A 17,839-nucleotide genomic window follows, 5' to 3' on the forward strand; every position below is an offset into this window, starting at 1 on the left:
GAAAAAGATCTGGAGGAAATAAACAAAACACAGCAGTCTGTCATAAAGGAAAAAACACTTCACAAACATTATCCAATTAAGTAACCATCGTAACACTAATTAATGAACACACTACAGACACGTTCAGTATCATTTGAATTATTTATTTTTTTAAGTGGACAATTTAAATGTTGATGTTATTAACCATTTTGTTTTAAATTTCTTAGAGCCCTTGGCTGAGATTTCTTGCACTAATCATAGTATGTAGGGGGGAACAAAAGTAGGTTATTTTCCAGTGTGCATGTGTGTTTGTGTCTCTGTGTATGTATGTGCTTTACAATTATCAAACATATATTTACACACCAACTTTACACTGAAGTCTTTAAGAAGTCTTTTCTATGGCAGGGGAAAGAACCAACTGACCAGACTTAGGTCTATATGATCCATTTGAGATTTTCCAGTATAGTCCCACAGAGCTTCTTATGCATTCAAACTTTTGCCGGAATGCTACTCCATCCAGTAGTGTTTCTTTATGAGATGAAACCTGGAGCTGAGGAATGCATCTCTTCAGTTTCCTTAATTTCACTAAACTGTAAATAATTTAAATTATTAAATTGAAATATCAAGACATTTAGTTATTGTTCATATCGCTCATCTTTAACCTTCTAACAATACATCACATTTTTTAAATAATTAAAAAACCAACAAAAAAAAGGCTTTGGAGGCTATATACTACACAATCTCCATGGCTCCTGGTTCTTGGGAAATCTATTACAATATTACAATTCCCAGAATGTATTTGGAGCAGTGGAACAGAATTGGCTGTTGGCAACTTTCACATTCAGCAATCCAGACACTACAACAATAATTTAAAAAATTGCCTTGTGATTTTTTTTTATCTGTATTAAAAAAGGAACACTAACCTACTACTTAAATATAGTTTGTTTTTTGTGAAACACCACAAGATTTGGCAAAAAAAGATGTAAAAGAAGACTGTTTCAATGTATAAAACTCCTTACCAGTAGAAGAAACACTGACCTTAATTTGGCCTATTCATAGATTCATTTCATGTAGTTTTGCTGCATATTTGAAGCCTTAAAGAGTAGAAAGAGCTGCTAGTCAGTTTGGAAATCACAGAACAGTTGCGCACCAACAATTCCTTTAACAGGCAAGGTGTCCATGATAACAGTAAGCAGAAGTGTGTACATAGTATATGCTGTGAGTCATGTGCATGTGCATACATGATGTATATACTGTTTGGCTGTGTGTACCAATATTGTGGGTGCATGCCCATTCTCTACAAATTTTAGTAGTGTTTTGCTTAAACTCTCCTGTTCTGTAGCTTCTGGTTTGAACTAGCTTTTCTCCCCAACACAACCATTCTGCTCCACATCCCGCAAACTAGTTCATCTGTCACTCACACTCACCAGCTTTATATCTTCATGTCAGTAAAATTTTACGACAACTCAATGAGAATTATTTCTTACATAGAACATGATAACACTTCCACTGTAGGAAATGGAATGAAACAGATAGAATAAAAGTGCAGTGACTGTGGTGAAAACATCTCCACAGAGTTAGGCCTCAATCTCTTGTTTTTGTTTGGGGTTTTTGAGATGTTGAGGTTTTTTTCACTTGGGGGGGTGGGGTTTGTGTGGTTTTATTGGAGAGGAGGTTTTCACTCTCCAGAACATATTTGTGAAAAATGATGTAGCAGGTTAAGGGGGCATAAGAGGAGTGAGCTGTGTACATACATCAGATTTCCCCTTTTCTCTCCTTGGGCTACTAAGCATTGCCCCATTTCTTCCACTAGAAGTGGAAGTGGTTAGCCCCTTTTTTATCACTTCAGGAAAACAGATTAAGCCCAAGGGTTCTTAGCAGAGGCCAATATATTTGAGATTGTTCTGAATGATGACATCTGTCACTGCATCAAAGACAAACTGTATGTTACTGGTATCAGTGGCGCAGGTGAAGTGTGAGTAGATCTCCTTGGTCTCCTTGTTGCGATTCAAGTCCTCAAACTGGCGTTGGATGTAGACTGCCGCTTCCTCATAAGTGTTTTGGCCTTTGTATTCAGGAAAGCAGACTGTTAAGGGGATGCGTCGGATTTTTTCTGCCAGCAGATCTTTCTTATTCAAAAAAAGGATGAGGGAAGTGTTGATAAACCAATTGTTGTTGCAGATGGAATCAAAGAGACGCAAACTTTCTGCCATTCGACTCTGCAGGAGAGGAAACAACAGTAGTGTTTCAGTATAACCGAAAAGCACACCAAATACATTATTATGGCCATCAATTGAGCAAAATCTGCTTTTAGAAACAACTTTTATTTTATTTGGTGCCTCTCCATCTTACCTGATCATGAAATTTCAGGCATTTTAATTCACTTATTTTGATACAATACATTTCACCACAGATTACCTTTTCCATTATTTTTTAATATATTTGGCAACTATGGAGGAAAGTCTAAAACGGAAGATTTATGAACAACAGGTGTAACTTAGGAAAACTTGGTTGTGTTCAAACTTAGGTTAGCGCTGTAAAGAAATTCTTTAAATAAAAGGAATGAATAATTTCTAAGGATTTCACACTACAGAAACATTCTGCTGTTAGAGTTTTTTACGGGACTGCTGTAGCACAGTTGCAACATTGCATCATTAGGTGTGTAGATTAGTGCACCATACATACTCAGAATTTTTTCCTTGCCTTACTTCCCCACATTGTATAATGGCAAGCCTGAAAGAATACACCAGAAACACATTCTCCTATGATGGGACAACTTGTATATTTATAGGTGAAAGCTGAGATTAGCCAGATGTGTTTAACATCTTTCTGTCTGCTGCCCTGAGCAGGCAAACTCCATTTATGAACAATTTAGGATGACCACCACAATTACGTATTTGGAAATAACAATCCAATGCTGTTATAAACGGAAAGCAGAAAGGTCTGTTAGAAGTCAACGGCCGTCGTGAATTTTCTCCTGCTGGTACTGGGGCTGCCGCTGGAGCTGTCCATGGTACCAACGCTCTCGAAGGCTCTTTCTTAACAGGTGTAAACAGATGTCATGTTTTGAATAGAAAATATTCTAGATTATTAAAATAAATATCACTCAAATATTGTTAAAAGTAGATATGGAAAATATCTTAATCAGACATTTTTGCTAAGGTCAATGTTTCCCAACATGTTACAGCTTAGATCTTTATTTCTGTTAGGTTTCATTGGCACATCAGCATTATCAATCCTGACTTCAGTCAGCTATTTGTCTATCATGAAATTTTTTTAAGGTATGCACTCATATTTTCTATTTAAAGAAAAACACCTCTTTTAACCAAGTCATCCTATTCATATTTAGAGAATGTTGATAAGCATAGCATTTTACAATTAAGCAAAAAGGATTCGTTCCAATATTTTTCAGTACCCAGCAATGATTTTTTTTTAAATAAAACTATAATTCTTGAGTAAGTGGTCCTTTATTCTGTCCCGGTTCAGCTGTGTTCTTCTACTTCTGAAAGTAAGAAGATGATATATGACTGAAAATTTGGAATCAGTTCTTTCTGTACAGCAAACCTATTTGGGAAAAAGTGTTGAAACAAATATTCACAATAAACAAGGTACATTTTTAAAACTGGAGATTATATAGATTCTGAAGGTATCATAGGCTCTGAGACAGAAGTAATGTAGGCTGAAAAATTGAATTCTTGCTGTGATGTCTGTTTAATTTCTTTACTATTGTTTTAACTAGAAGAGTCTTTCAGCTGTGTGCCAGTTATTCTCCTTGAAAATTAGTATCAACCAATTTTTCAACTTGGTTATAATGCTTTTTGCTATTTTGACCTCCATGGGCCAGTTTCATAGCAGATTCCAAAGCCTAAGTTTTTCATCATTCCCATCTAATCCTCTTCAGACATCCCAAAACGTTTTTGCAATTTTTGAGCATCTTTAAAATCTCAGAACACTGTAAGGCATTTCTCCTTCTTGTAGACACAATTCGAACTCCATATTTGTACTAGTGAGATGAAGAGAGAAGAATCATTCACTGTTTATTACACAAAAAGTAATATGATTTTTTTTTTTAATTTACTTTTTATTCACTTGTATTAGAGAAGGAAAACGTATTGGTATTACTTCAAAGGAAAACTGCAACAGTATTGATCATTAGTTACACTAAAACAGTATCCTGAAAAAATTACCCCTTAAAAATGCATAATGCATTTCATGCTGAAACATGAGCAGACTGTTTTACCTAAGCATTCTGAATTACCTCTGGTACTTTCCGCCTTCTACTTATGTTCCTATTCCTTTTCATTTGCTATGGCTTGGTCAGAATTACATCTTCTGATCTCAGAGTTCCATGAAGGCACTGATTTAGTTATTTTAGTGAGTAATTCTGTGTTTACAGATTAAAACCAGAAACCCTTAGCAGTTTCTGGTCATTTCAAAAGCCTCAGCAGCACAGGGGTGCACCATGATGGTTGGCACAGCCACAGCAGGAGTATGTAGTTGAAATCTAATTCACAAGCCTCTTAAGGCAAACTGAAATACAAGGAAAGTTATAGAGTCCCTATATTTGGGCTCTTCTGTTTACTTCTTTCTTTGTAAAGGTGGGGTCATCTGACACTTGAGCCTACTTAATATACAGACAGATTTATAGGTGTAAAAATCTGGCTTTAAATTCAGTTTGACAGTTTAATTTTTATTTTCACAATGCAAATTCTGACACAACAGATAATCCCCTAAAAACATCATACATCTGTTACCAAATAATCATGCTTTTCTTTCCTTTCCTGAATTTGTAGCTGATAATAAGTCCATGCAAGAAACTTTCAGCTCAGTTGAAATGCTTTTGCTACTAATTGTCTGAAAAAAAAATATTTTAGAGCTAATATAGGGTTTTGGCCAACTCTCACAACATTTATGCCAACAGGATACTGCATTTGAAAAATGATGCGTTTATTACTGTATTTTGTAGTGAATCACAACATTGTCCCTCTACTACTGAATCCTCAGTTGGAGTCTGTAGTCCAAGGAAAAAAACAGAGAGTTAAAACCCTTTCAAAAACTGTGAAATGTAACAAACACATACAAGAGGACTGACAGTTTTAAATTATTGGAAACTTGGTGATCTCTTAGTGAACTGTTGTACCTGACAGTAAGAAATTTCTTCTTCAATATAACATTTTAATATTAGTGTAATATCTGAAGGTCATAAAAACTTTAGCCAAATTTGTTTTAATTAAAATGCATCTAAGTTATTCAGTTGTTATTTCTAACAAAAATGCAGGCTCTATTACACCAGTGCAAGACTATGGTTGCATGGTATAAAAGCATGATATACTTTGGGAAATGCACCTCCAAAATCCACTTCATGATTTAACTGTAGTAGCAAAAATAGGAAAATGTATCACTGAACAATAAGGAAATGTATCAGAAAGGAAAAGGCAAGTCTTCAAATAACGGTAAGATGTCATCCATGTAAGTATGGAAACTTTAGGGAAAGAGAAACAGGCAGCACCTACTTCCATATGAAGAACAGAAAACTAATTGAAGTTATTCTGAAATTGTTTTTTACCTGTTAACATGGAGACATGAAACACATAATGTTCAATCTCACCTTCTGCGTGGAATTAAAGGACAAACAAATCCAAACCTAAAAGAAAATAGTATACACGGCAAGACAAGGCCTTTAGAAATGTTAAGTGGTGGCTTATGATTTGTACAAGGCATCAATCACATTTGAAACAGCAATGCATGACACGTGTCTCAGGTTTTTATAGCCAGATGACATCTTGATATATCTGAAAATTGTGAACAAGAAGCAAGATGTCCACAGTTTAATATGAAGGCTGACACTGAATCTGAGCCTAAAGATACATAACGTATACACTTGTATACCCCTATCCTAACATAACAGGCTCACTTCTGCTCTCATCAATATTGTAAAACTACTGTATATATTATAGGGAAAGTGAACTTAAGATGGTTATGGCTTGTTATAATAAAAAATAGAATAAATTGTTGTACAACTCCCAAAGGAGATATAAAAATTTTCTATTAATGTGGAGGAAAAATAATGGTAGGAAAATGCATTCTTCTCTGCAGTCTCTTTTCCAGTTCAGGAATCCTGAGGGGAGTAGCTAGCCAGGTGGTTAGAAAAAATGTACTGCTGCAATTTCATAATTATACACAAGCTGGGGTATAAGCAATATAATGCCAATGCCTTTTCCAGACTGCCTTGTTGGAGGCTAATTGCAAATTCTTCTCTGAGCATGAGAACAAGGAATTCGTTGCTTAAGGGAAAGAACATGCTAAGGAACAGATGGCTGCTTCTGTTCTCCCCATAATTTGCAAACATACAAACTTCCCTGGTCATCCTCTGAAACAGTAGAGGTGCGCTTGGCAGGAGAGAGTTCCAGAACAAGTTTTCAAAAGGGTTTTCTGTTATCAAGATAGCAAGTAATTAGAAAAATCACCTGGTAAATTGACCCAAATTGGCATGTAGTATCTTTTCACAGCTTTCACATTAAACCTTTCTGGTCACAGCTGGGAGAGCTTTGAATGTAAAAATGAAAAATTATGAAGAGAGAAACTATCACAAATAAGGGAATTAACAGGCATTTGTACTAAATACCTAAGAACTTTATCTTTCAATCATTATTTGTCTTTCGTCATTATTTTAAAACTGGTAGGCATTTGGGGATTGTGAAAACCCTAACTAAATTAGTTAAAATTAACATTGTGTAAATCATAAATAATGATGAATAAAATTGGTGCAGGAATGGTAATGTTTGCTTTCCAGAAAAGTTAGAAAATCTCTAAATGTCAGTAAATCTCAGAAGAACCAGTGGAAGCTGTTGCTTTTTTTCCTGTTGAGGCTTTTCCTTGCAGCAGTGGCTGGCATTCAGCATATGCTGGCAGCTATGAGCTATTTCACAAAATAGCATGAACCTTTTCCTTCTGTTTCAATTGTGTTCTTTAGAGATCCATGACTTAAGACCTTCTAGAGAAAGCAGGTGAAGCTAAAGTATTTGAAGAAGTGGTGGAGTGGTAAAAAGGTAATTGAATCCATTGGATGTAAACATTGGGTTTTCCTTAACGTTACTATATAAAAAAAATGGAATCCGTTCTGAAATAATGAGAGTCTACAAAATAAATTGAAGGAAATACCACTGCCTAAGACAGTCATAGTCAAAGCAATTCAGGAATTCAAACTATGTTTGAATAAATACATAATGGAAGGCAGAGGGAAAGCAAAGGAATTTTGCAGAAGAAAATACAGATTATGCAGAAAGCAAGAGACAGTCTGGATAAATATAAAGAGATACTTTTTTCTTGTAAAAAAAGCCTCAATTGAGTGCTAGTTGAAAGGTCCTTCCTGTCTAGCAGTTAGGCAGTCCTGATTGAGTTCTGGATAAAAGAGACTTGATTTAAAAGGAAAAAGACGATTGTATGATTCATCTTTTGTTCAAAGAAAGATGACTTGTACAAGAATGCATAGGATCAGGTGGCTGTGGGTCTAAATGGGGAAAGATGATCATTTCATGGGTTATGAAAAATAATTACTTTCATCTAAAAATCAAAAAGAAGAAACTATCTGTTGGAGAGAAGTAAATAGACTTAATGCAATTCATTTGGTATATCTCTCAAATCAAGAAATTAAGAACCTGACTGAGGTAGGATTAAACTGGGATAAAACATTCTACCCGTGTTGTCCTATATATACCTGTTTCTAGCCTTGGCATCTCCCAGAAGGGACAAGGTAACCAATAGAGGTTTGACTGGACAGAATTGTTTTGCATTTTCAAACCCTTTCTTTCCAGTTCTAGGATCCCAAAGTTTTCCTGGAAAATGTTGGAAATTCTAAAATGTCATAATTAGAAAGGTTGACACAGAAGCGTAAGTCCCATTGTGAATTCATTATGAAGTGTTCTTAAGTCACTTAGCAGCTTAATTTATTCTACAAGCAGACTCATTATCCGATCACCAGAGTAATACATTACATCAGTCTAAAACCACTGCAGGAATTCCTGACCAGGTAAACAAAACAAGAAGGAGGTCAGGGTAACTAGAAGCAGCTATGTCAATATAGCACCTGTCATATGGATATATGCATGCACATGCCATCTATTTCTGTCCTTCTTACAAAAATCCCTTTTGGTGTCCTGCATACATAGGAGGAATGTGAAGTGCAGAAATATGGAAAAATAACATAGCATGGTATGTACAGATGTATACTTTATGCCACTGCAATAAAGGGAAATTGAAAGGGATGAGGAAAGAAGGTTTGATATTAGAGGAACGTTGAATCCCTACTATGAAATGAGCCTATAGAAGGCTCAGAAACATGGATGTTATGAAGTGGACACCCTTGTGTAATTTTGGATAGGAATATACATATTTATATGTCGAAGGCAAAAAAAAAATTAAGTGTGAAACAAGCTAGCTTCAGTTTTTTTAAACAGATTCATCCTCAAATCAGTAGAAAAAATTATACTGGCAAATAAAATTTGTAAACTACAAATTAATTCCTCATTATTTTAAAGATAATGTCCTGTAATTGTTTGTACTTACAGCTTGTATGTGAAAATGAGGAGAGAGAAGGCAGTAGTCAATATTTGATACCTCTTTTTTAGAGAAAAAAGGGAAAATAAACCTGACAAAGCGGTACTGCAGGATACTGTCTCCCTTGATGATTTCCTGTGGAGTATTACTACTGTCTTCAGAGAAAATTCTGCAGATGATAACTGAAACTGGCAGTATGAATGAGAATTACATGGGGACCTTTAGTCTTGGCTATTGTATAGGATGACAATGAAAACATTATTAATATTTTATCATGCATGATCTCTGTGACTGGAAAAGAACTGTAGTGTTACTAAGGCTTACTGTGGACTACACTAGACAAAGCAGATATAATTTGGAGTATTGCTTTAACAGGGTCCTGAACATTTGTCTTTGAAAATTGATCCCTGCAGCACTGAAACAGCGTGTCATGTCTGTCAGAGTACATGATAAGTTAAGCATTGTGATGTAGTAGTTACATATGGGTGCCAATGACAGACTAGGGTAAACCTCTCTTTAATACTATCTATCAAAACTGGTTTATATTCCTTGATCAGTAACAATACCGATTTGTTGTAAGTACTAGTAAGTACAGTCTCACACTAAGCTATGATTATACTAAGGAGAGTGCCTGAGCTGAGAAAGAAGTTTGACTGAATTTGTCAATTCAATTGTCAATTGTCAATATCCTGACAGGAGGATTAGATTTTGAGCCAGAGGATTTCCAGATAAAGGAACAGGACAAAAAGATACTTCTCCTAGGACTTATAAACTAAAGAGAACCTAAAGAAAGGATATATAGAAGAATAGAGGGAAAGGTTACCAAGTTCAAGGATCAGAAAGAGTGGGGCATTCAGCATTTAATAGAAATACTATAAGATCCAGATAAAGGCTACTCCAGTATGTCTGGCCAAGGTATTAAAGGCTGTTCCACAACAAGGAAGGGGGCAGAATAAAAGCGGAGAAATACATGTAGATTGAGTTATCTCTTGTGACTAGCTATACATATCTTCTAAACAAGCTGAGGTACAGGAAAATTATATTTAGAAGCCAGAAAGTGTGCATGTGATAGGTACTATATTTATTACTTTTCATAAAAGAATTACAAGTTCTAGAAAAAGGTATGTTCAGCAGAATAGAAATACAGGGCAGTCAGTATTGGTCCTGTGCCTGACAGAACAGCCACACAAGTCAACATTTCTGTGAAGGACTAATAAGGATAGATTGGCAAAAGAAATGCTACTGCAGTTGACACAGGCCAAAAGAAACTTCAAGTCATAATAGGCCAGCACAGTAAAACCTATACATTACATAGATAGTGTCCAGCTAGGGCAGTGCTGCCAGGGCTATAGTAGAAGTACACAAGATAAAAACCATCATGGAATATACCTGTTTTCACAGGCCTCAATTTAATCATTAAAGTGGGCAGGTAGCTTGTTTTTTTTTCTTAAAGGAAAGCTTTCTATGTTTCAGCTGCTCAGAAAACAACTGTTAACACTCTACTTTTACTGCCTCAAAGCCCAACAAAGCTTTACGCTACATGAGCCTCTTGACATAAGGTTATGAGACCTTGCATTGTGCTTCTCTGTGTATTATTTGGGGGGCAAGCAGTTTTAAAAGGACAAACATGCCAGAAAAGGAATATAAGAATACATCTTCAGTATCTTTAACAGTGCCAGAAAATTAAGATTTCCTGATTACAAATTAAGATAGTTTTTAAGTTAGTTCTAAGAAGCAAATTAAGCAGCATATAATCACAGAATGGTTTAGGTTTGAAGGAACCTTAAAGATCATCTAGTTCCACCCCCCTGCCCTGGGCAGGGACACCTTCCACTAGTCCAGGTTGCCCAAAGCCCCATCCAGCCTGGCCTGGAACACTGCCAGGGAGGGGGCAGCCACAGCTGCTCTGGGCAACCTGTGCCAGGGCCTCACCACCCTCACAGGGAAGAATTTCTTCCTTAGATCTAATTTAAATCCACCCACTTTCAGTTTAAAACTGCTACCCCTCATCCTATCACTACACTCCCTGATAAAGAGTCCCTGCCTAGCTTTACCATAGGCTCTCTTTAAGCCCTGGAAGACTGCTCAAAGGTCTCCCCGGAGCCTTCTCTCCTCCAGGCTGAACACCCCCAACTCTCTCAGCCTGTCCTCACAGGAGCTGCTCCAGCCCCCGATCATCTTTGTGGCCTCCTCTGGACCCACTCAAGCAGATCCATGTCCTTCTGATACTGGGGTTCCCAGAGCTGGACACAGGACTCCAGGTGGGGTCTCACCAGAGCAGAGCAGAGGGGGCGAATCCCCTCCCTCGCCCTGCTGCCCACCCTGCTCTGGGTGCAGCCCAGGACACGGTTGGCTTTCTGGGCTGCGAGCGCACGTTGCTGGCTCACAGGCAGTTTTCCATCCACCAATACCCCCAAGCCCTTCTCCGCAGGGCTGCTCTCCACCCACTCCTCGCCCAGCCTGTGTCTGTGCTTGGCATTGCCCCGACCCATGGGCAGGACCCTGCACTTGGCCTTGTTGAACTCCATGAGGTTGGCACGGCCCCACCTCTCCAGCCTGTCCAGGTCCCTCTGGATGGCACATCCCCTCCCTCCAGCGTGTGACCGCCCCACACAGCTCGGTGTCGTTGGCAAACTGCTGAGGGTGCCTCGATCCCACTGTCTGTGTCACCAACAAAGATGTTGAACGGTGCCAGTCCCAACACCCACCCCTGAGGAACGTCACTCGTCACTGCTCTCCACTTGGACATTGAGCTGCTGACTTCAACTATTTGAGTGTGACCATCCAGCCAATTCCTGATCCACCGAGTGGTCTGTCTGTCAATCCACGTCTCCAATTTAGGTGACTGACAGCTTTGCACAAATCCCAGCAGATGACATCAGTTGTTCTTCCTTTATCCACCAGTGCTGTAACCTATGTACCTGTGCTTGCTTTGGGATTGTGGTTTTTCAAAGTGTTGTACAGTATTCCAAGGAAACTGAATATTTCTGGAGTTTTAAAAAAATCTAGTTTAAAAATAGTTTCTTTTCAAAATCATATTAATTTAAAATCTCACGGTTCTTGAAAATATGTCCAAAGTAATATGAATATCTATAATTGTAAATATCTGGATGTTTATCCTTATAGTGAGTTATATATATGGTAACAGAAGCAAGCTTTTTTATTCCTGGTAACATTTTTCAATTTATTTCAATGCTTACTTATTGTTTTCAAGTGGGGTGGGTTTGTTTTTGTTTTCTTTCAGGCCTTTAGATGATTTGCTTAGCTCAAGGGCAAAAGGTGCATTTCAAGTACATATTCAACATAGCTGAAATGTTGCATAGTTTTACACATGAAGTGGTCCAGGACTTTAGCTGTCCTCATTTGAGACCTTTAAGCTTAGCATCAGCCTTTTGTGTCTGGGTAATAACGCTGCATTGACTTCCAAGGAGAGGCTGAGGGAACTGGGCTTGTTTGGGCTGGCAAAGAGGAGGATAAGGGGTGATGTAATAACAGCCTATAATTACTTGAAGCATAGTTACAAAGGTGATGATGCTAAAACCTTCCCAGCAGTACCAGATGAAAGAGTAAGCGGCAATGAACACTAATTGCAGTTTGGGAGGTTCAGATTAGGTATCAGGGGAAAAAAAAAAAAAAATCACTAGAAGACTAGCACAATTTGCCTAGAAATTTTGTGAAATGTCCATCTATAGAGCTTTTCCTCAGTCAACTAGATAAAGCCGTAGCTGGCCTGATTTACTGTTGGCAAAAGTCCATCTTTAGCTGGGCGATAGGATAAGTGACCTTCAGAGATTGCATCCAGCCTACATTTCTATAATTCCATGAATTGTAAAAACATATTTATAGATGAATCCATAAATGAATTTCATGCGTGCAGTTCTGAGCAGATTTCAAACTTTTCATCCCAAAGAGGCAAATTCAAGCATAAGGGCTATCCTTCTGATGGGAGAGAGTTACACTACACTGTCACTGTCCTGTTGGTGAAGCAGGATGAAAAGGAAGAAAAACAATGGAGCTGTGGCCTTTGTGGAATACCCATTTTTTATTGTTTTCTGTTCTTTCACGCTCTCTGGACCTTAAGAGTAGCCCCACAGCTATTAAAATACTGCAGAAACCTGCTTAAGAACTACATGAGAATATGCAAAGAAAAAGAAAAATGCTTATTCACTGTTGCCCACTATTGACTAACCTACTTTTGTGTAGTTTACACATAACTCAAGCTCTGGCTGCTAGATTATATTTAAAGAAACAATGCTTTTCATTTCACCTTTTTTAAAATGTGCAGGGAAAGGTGTTAATAGGGTGAATAATGGTTCCTGTCACCCAGACAATCAGCCTGAATTGAAGTGAAACAACATATTGCATACATAAGACTTTTTTTTTTTTTTAATGAAAGAACTCCATTATTTTTTGCCACTAGAATGCACTAGTAAACTTCATAATTTTGTGTAATAGGATAATGGCAGGGGGACAGGTTGCAAAATGTGGTGCCTGTGAATGTCCTTTTCTCTGGATAAGAAACATTTGAAATCTGAAACGTCAGTGACTAAAGTCCACACTGATAAAGTATGATATAAAGAAGGGAAGACTTCTCAATAAGGTTTTCATTTCAATACAATCAAGCCCAGCTTTAAAACAGGACTCTCTTCTGAAAGCTAATAAATATAAGTAAAATGAAGGATCATTTATAACAGTAAAATTAGAAAACATAGAGAAAACCAGCAATAATTATCACAAGTATGGAATTACTATCATAGGGGGGGAAAAAAAAAAGTTCTCTTCAGCCTGGAAAAAAAAAAATAGCTGAAAGAGAACACAGTAGAGCTCATAAAATCATGAATGATATGAAAATGCTGAATAGTGAATGATTTTTACACCTTTTCTTACAATGCAAGAAGAAACATCAAATTCAGTTATCTGACAGCAGACAAGTATTCCTTCCATGCAGTGCATAATTAAATGTAAAACTCTGTCATAAGGTGTTAGAGAATAGTAATAATAAAGTCATGAAAGTGTAATTGGGTTCAAAAAGCAATTAAAATAAAAGGGCACTTAAACAGAAGAATGTCGATGCAGTCCTGGGTTCAGTTATCTGGTAGGGTACACTGCAGGAAGTATCAGTGTGTGCTTTATCTGTTTCCATGTTCTTTCCTAAATATCCACCGCTGCCCACAGCTGGACACGGACTGCTGCAGATATTTGCTGTGACCTAGTACAACTGTTTGGTATGTTATGGCTGTCAGAACAGCTCATCCTTTTTTGTGAACTCAGCTGTTTCATTCTCTGTTGGTGAAAACTTCTTTATGTAACCCATGTAAAATTGCTAGTTCCTAGACAATTTTGTCTTTCCTGTTAGTCTCATCCAGTTTAAACAAAAAAAAAGACTATGTTTTACAAACTTCAGCATCATTTGAAGCACAGTGTTTTGCACCAAAAAGGCAGGCAAAGGGTCGTAGAAGTACTGACCTGTAGTTAATTTGCATTGTCCAACACCAGAGTGCATGAATGACAGGAGGATAATGATATTTTCTGTTAGACCCAGGAAGAAAAAAAAAAAAAAGGAGAGAGAAGGAAAACTGGCCCACACAGATGCTGCACCACTTTTCACTAGAAAAAGTTGGCTAGTGACCTCATTCTTCAGTAGTATCTGAACAATAAAAACAGCCTATTATACAATAAAAAGATAAATACCATTTTATACTGAGAAATTCTCTGCAGGGGAAAAAAAACCCTGAAAGTATTTCTCAGATTGCATAACATCTGGAGACGGATGCATGTTGCCCTCGCAGCTTAAGCAGGTGAAATTCTTGTAGGAGCACTGGCTTTTCATTTTATTGCATCTTTGAAGATATTTTAAGTAGGATGCTTACAGAGTTTGGTGCAGCTAGAGCTCTTGGGGGAACAATGGCTGTCTTCCCTTTTTATCCCATCTATGCTGCAAGATTAACATAGCATACTTCAGGTGGTTATTTCAGATCTTTTAGCAGCCTTGCCTATAATTCTAACATAGTTCTTGCCATCATGCTGGTCTTGAGGTTGCCTCCTAGTAACCTGGAAGAAATATAATGGCTGTAGGGCACATAAGTCAGTGTTCAGAGTCAAAAATGAAAAAGGAACAGAGAAAGCAAGCTAAATGAAAAAAAGCAAAGCAACATCAAATAGATGGTCTAAATCTGGGTCTGATCTTCACTTTTTTTACATAAACTGGGAGAATTACTGAGGAGTGCAAAAGCAGCATGTTTAGCAGCATGGAGAAAGAAAGAATCTTGTCTTCACCTTCAATAAATTCTTCTGGTTTTAAGCAGCTTTACTGGAATTTAGAGCAAATCAGTTTCAGGAGACTATTTCCATGAAGTTATTTTATAGTAACTGGAGAAGAATGGAAGGAAAGAAATGGTGATGAGTTCTGAAAAAAAATGCTTCTCCTATATTTGTAATGGAAGTTCTAGTCTGTTGGGTTGCAGACAAAGGAGTAAAAATTACTTTGGTTAAGCAAAACTGAATTTTAAAAAACCCAAACAAAACACATTGTGGTCACATGATGTAAGTCTCCTTGTTGGTACAAAGCACTATTGCTAAAGTTGTTCAGAATAAAAAAACCAACACCAACTTTGATGTGGAATTTGTGAAGCCTTTTGAGCGATCATTTCTTCCACTTTGTGTAGACACTGAGAATGATCCACACAGCTTTTCATCAGACCATTTTTGTCTTTTTTCTGATCTCTACTGCTCCAGTGCTAGGCTGTAGGCTCTCCTGGTGTCTCAGCCCTTACTTTTATCAATTTCCATATGTAGGTGGGTGCTCACTCAGCAGAGGGTTTGCTACCTCATCATCTGGGTTATCAAGCCATCTTCCTCCTTTTGACACTATTTCATTATATACTTCAACTGAAATGAGCAACTAAGTAATCATATCTACACATCCTAAATTTTTTCACCTGGCAAAAGGGAGAGATTCACTACTGCCATCTGTCCAAACAGATTTTGAGTCTGTAAAATAGCTGGAAAGACTCTGTCAATTAAAGGCAAAGGTTCAGTAACCATTTTGGTTTACAATTACACTGCTGTAAATTTGGAATATTTAATTTACCGGAGCACTGCAAAATTGAAACCATCAGAACATGGCTTTGCATTGCACCAAACTGCATTATGAATCTTAAGAATCACAGTGTTTTCCCCAGACAAGTACATTTTTGAATTTACAGTCACCATATTGTATACTGGAAGCGTATTAGAAAGAAAATTAAAATGTACAGAATATTAATAGCAAAGAATTATAACATTTTCTGCAAGAAATGCAAATATCTTTTAAAATTAACTTTTTTTAGACAATTTAAAACATTACAGACACATCATTTTCCACAGAAATTGCTTGTAACAAGTCTTTATAACAGAAAGGTAAGTTTACAATCACATTAAAAGTCTACTTTCTACCAGCTGTTCAACTTTCTCCTTTCGATCCCAGTTAGCACAAAAATCTACAGTAGATTTCTGACTTAACATTAAACACTGAATGAAGGTCAAGATTCATCTTCAGTGTTGTCAGATTTTTCATCACAGAGTATGAATGAACTTCCCAGGAACTAGGGACCACCACAATATAAATATACAGAAATACACAGTATGCCATGAAAAGAGAATGAAACAAAATTAATTATGTGTGGCATATATCACTGATATTTCTGAAGTTATTGCTAAAAATATCAGCAAGAACGTATTTATAGGAACTTACTCTAAAATGTAACAAAAAAAGGAAGGAACTGCAAGAACATCAAAATTACAAACTTAAATGCTTGTGTCAAATGCTGAAATCATAGTTACCTATATAGTGTTCCTCATCTAAATCTCATGTTACACAAGCACATAGTTTTTTTCTTCATTGAACCCAGTCTTATTCATCTTGCAAGGTGGACAATGTCCCGTGCTAGTCAATATTTTTCTTTATTGTCACAATTCCATTTATAGACTCATACTTTACTATAAATTTACTACATATGAACTGCACAAAAAACAGAATTACTGCTTTCTTCTCAAGCTTATAATTATGTATCTGAATATTTCATTGCCTACATTTGTTTCCACAGCGTGTCAGATCAAGAGGTACTGTTAAAAGCAATTTATAAATAGGGAATGATACAATCTATACAATGAGAAATTATAGTTAGAAGGACCCAGTAATTCTAGACATCCCTAATTTTCTACAACCTAATTTTTCAGCACATGTATTTTATTTAACAAAGTTCAACAGGTTTTTCAAGCTACCATTGATATTTCATGTAGCTCTGAGTAATCAGACTAACTACAAATCAAATCACAGGATCTCAGATTAGGTCCCTTTGAGAAAATGAAGGAAGAATGTGGTGGGATTATCTCTGAAAGTTTTCACTTAAGAAATTGATTTGGAACCAAAAAGGAACATGAACCTATGCCAGGATCTAGTACAGTTATTCAGTGTAGCATTCAGCTGATTTAGCCATATGAGCTTTCTCTGTCTCCTATAATCCTATATTCCATCAATTTCACATTTTCCTCCCTCTGCGACAGATGATGGCAGTGTTCCTACAGTTGACAGTCATTTATCACATAAACCCTCATTAATCATAGAAAAACCATTATATTCATTGAATGAGGTGAAAAATCCATAGAAAAAACCATTATTACTATAAAGACTGAATCAAAATATACAGAAACAAGACAGTCAAAATAAGGTTACACCAACAATATTCTCCCATTTACTAACTTTTGATTATTTGATTTTACCAGACCACTTAAATCCCAATCCATGTCATCCTCCACTCACGCTGCTTCACAGGCTAAACTTACTCTCAACTTTCTCACACTTCCAATTCTGGTTCCTCCTTAGACTTGTACATTCCAGATGAGAAACAGTCCTTATATAATTTTGTACAATTAGAGGCTGATCAGATCTCCCTAATGATGTTCTATTCCATTTGTATTAGCACAGGAATTTGCACAGTTCAAATTAATACAAACTTGCAAAGGCATGAGGAAAAAAACATATATCTGAGACAAGGGCCATGCCAAATATTAAGGAAATCCTGTTAAAATTGTTAGATTTTTCTTTTTTAATAACAGGTAAAATTTTATTTTCCCTTGGAAATGGATAGCTTCTTTTTAAAAAGTTCATCATACATTATACCACTTGCAGAAGGTCAGAGTTAGAGTCTTCTCTCCCCAGCTTTCTCATCTCTAAACTGGTACAGTAAGACTCCTTAGTTGTTTTGGGGTGTGCAAGTGCATGTATGTGTACCGATATCTAATAAAGGATCTTTGCTGTAACTAC

The 17,839-nt window shown here is 36.8% G+C and overlaps 2 protein-coding genes across 4 annotated transcripts in view; one reads left to right on the forward strand and one right to left on the reverse strand.

Annotated features, from left to right (window-relative positions):
* Nucleotides 1-17,839, forward strand: part of RSPH14 (radial spoke head 14 homolog) — a 103,998-nt gene that overhangs the window by 9,805 nt on the left and 76,354 nt on the right. The gene's annotated exons all lie outside the window — the stretch shown is intronic.
* Nucleotides 138-17,839, reverse strand: part of GNAZ (G protein subunit alpha z) — a 74,449-nt gene continuing 56,747 nt past the window's right edge. For all 3 annotated transcript variants that reach the window (XM_074921251.1, XM_074921249.1, XM_074921250.1), the window contains one exon: nucleotides 138-2,198. In XM_074921251.1, coding sequence (XP_074777352.1) covers nucleotides 1,854-2,198 — 345 coding nt within the window. In that variant the 3' untranslated portion in view covers nucleotides 138-1,853. The remainder of the gene's footprint in view (nucleotides 2,199-17,839) is intronic.

The sequence above is a fragment of the Athene noctua genome, chromosome 17 (genome assembly GCF_965140245.1).
Source record: "Athene noctua chromosome 17, bAthNoc1.hap1.1, whole genome shotgun sequence".
Lineage (NCBI taxonomy): Eukaryota > Metazoa > Chordata > Aves > Strigiformes > Strigidae > Athene > Athene noctua.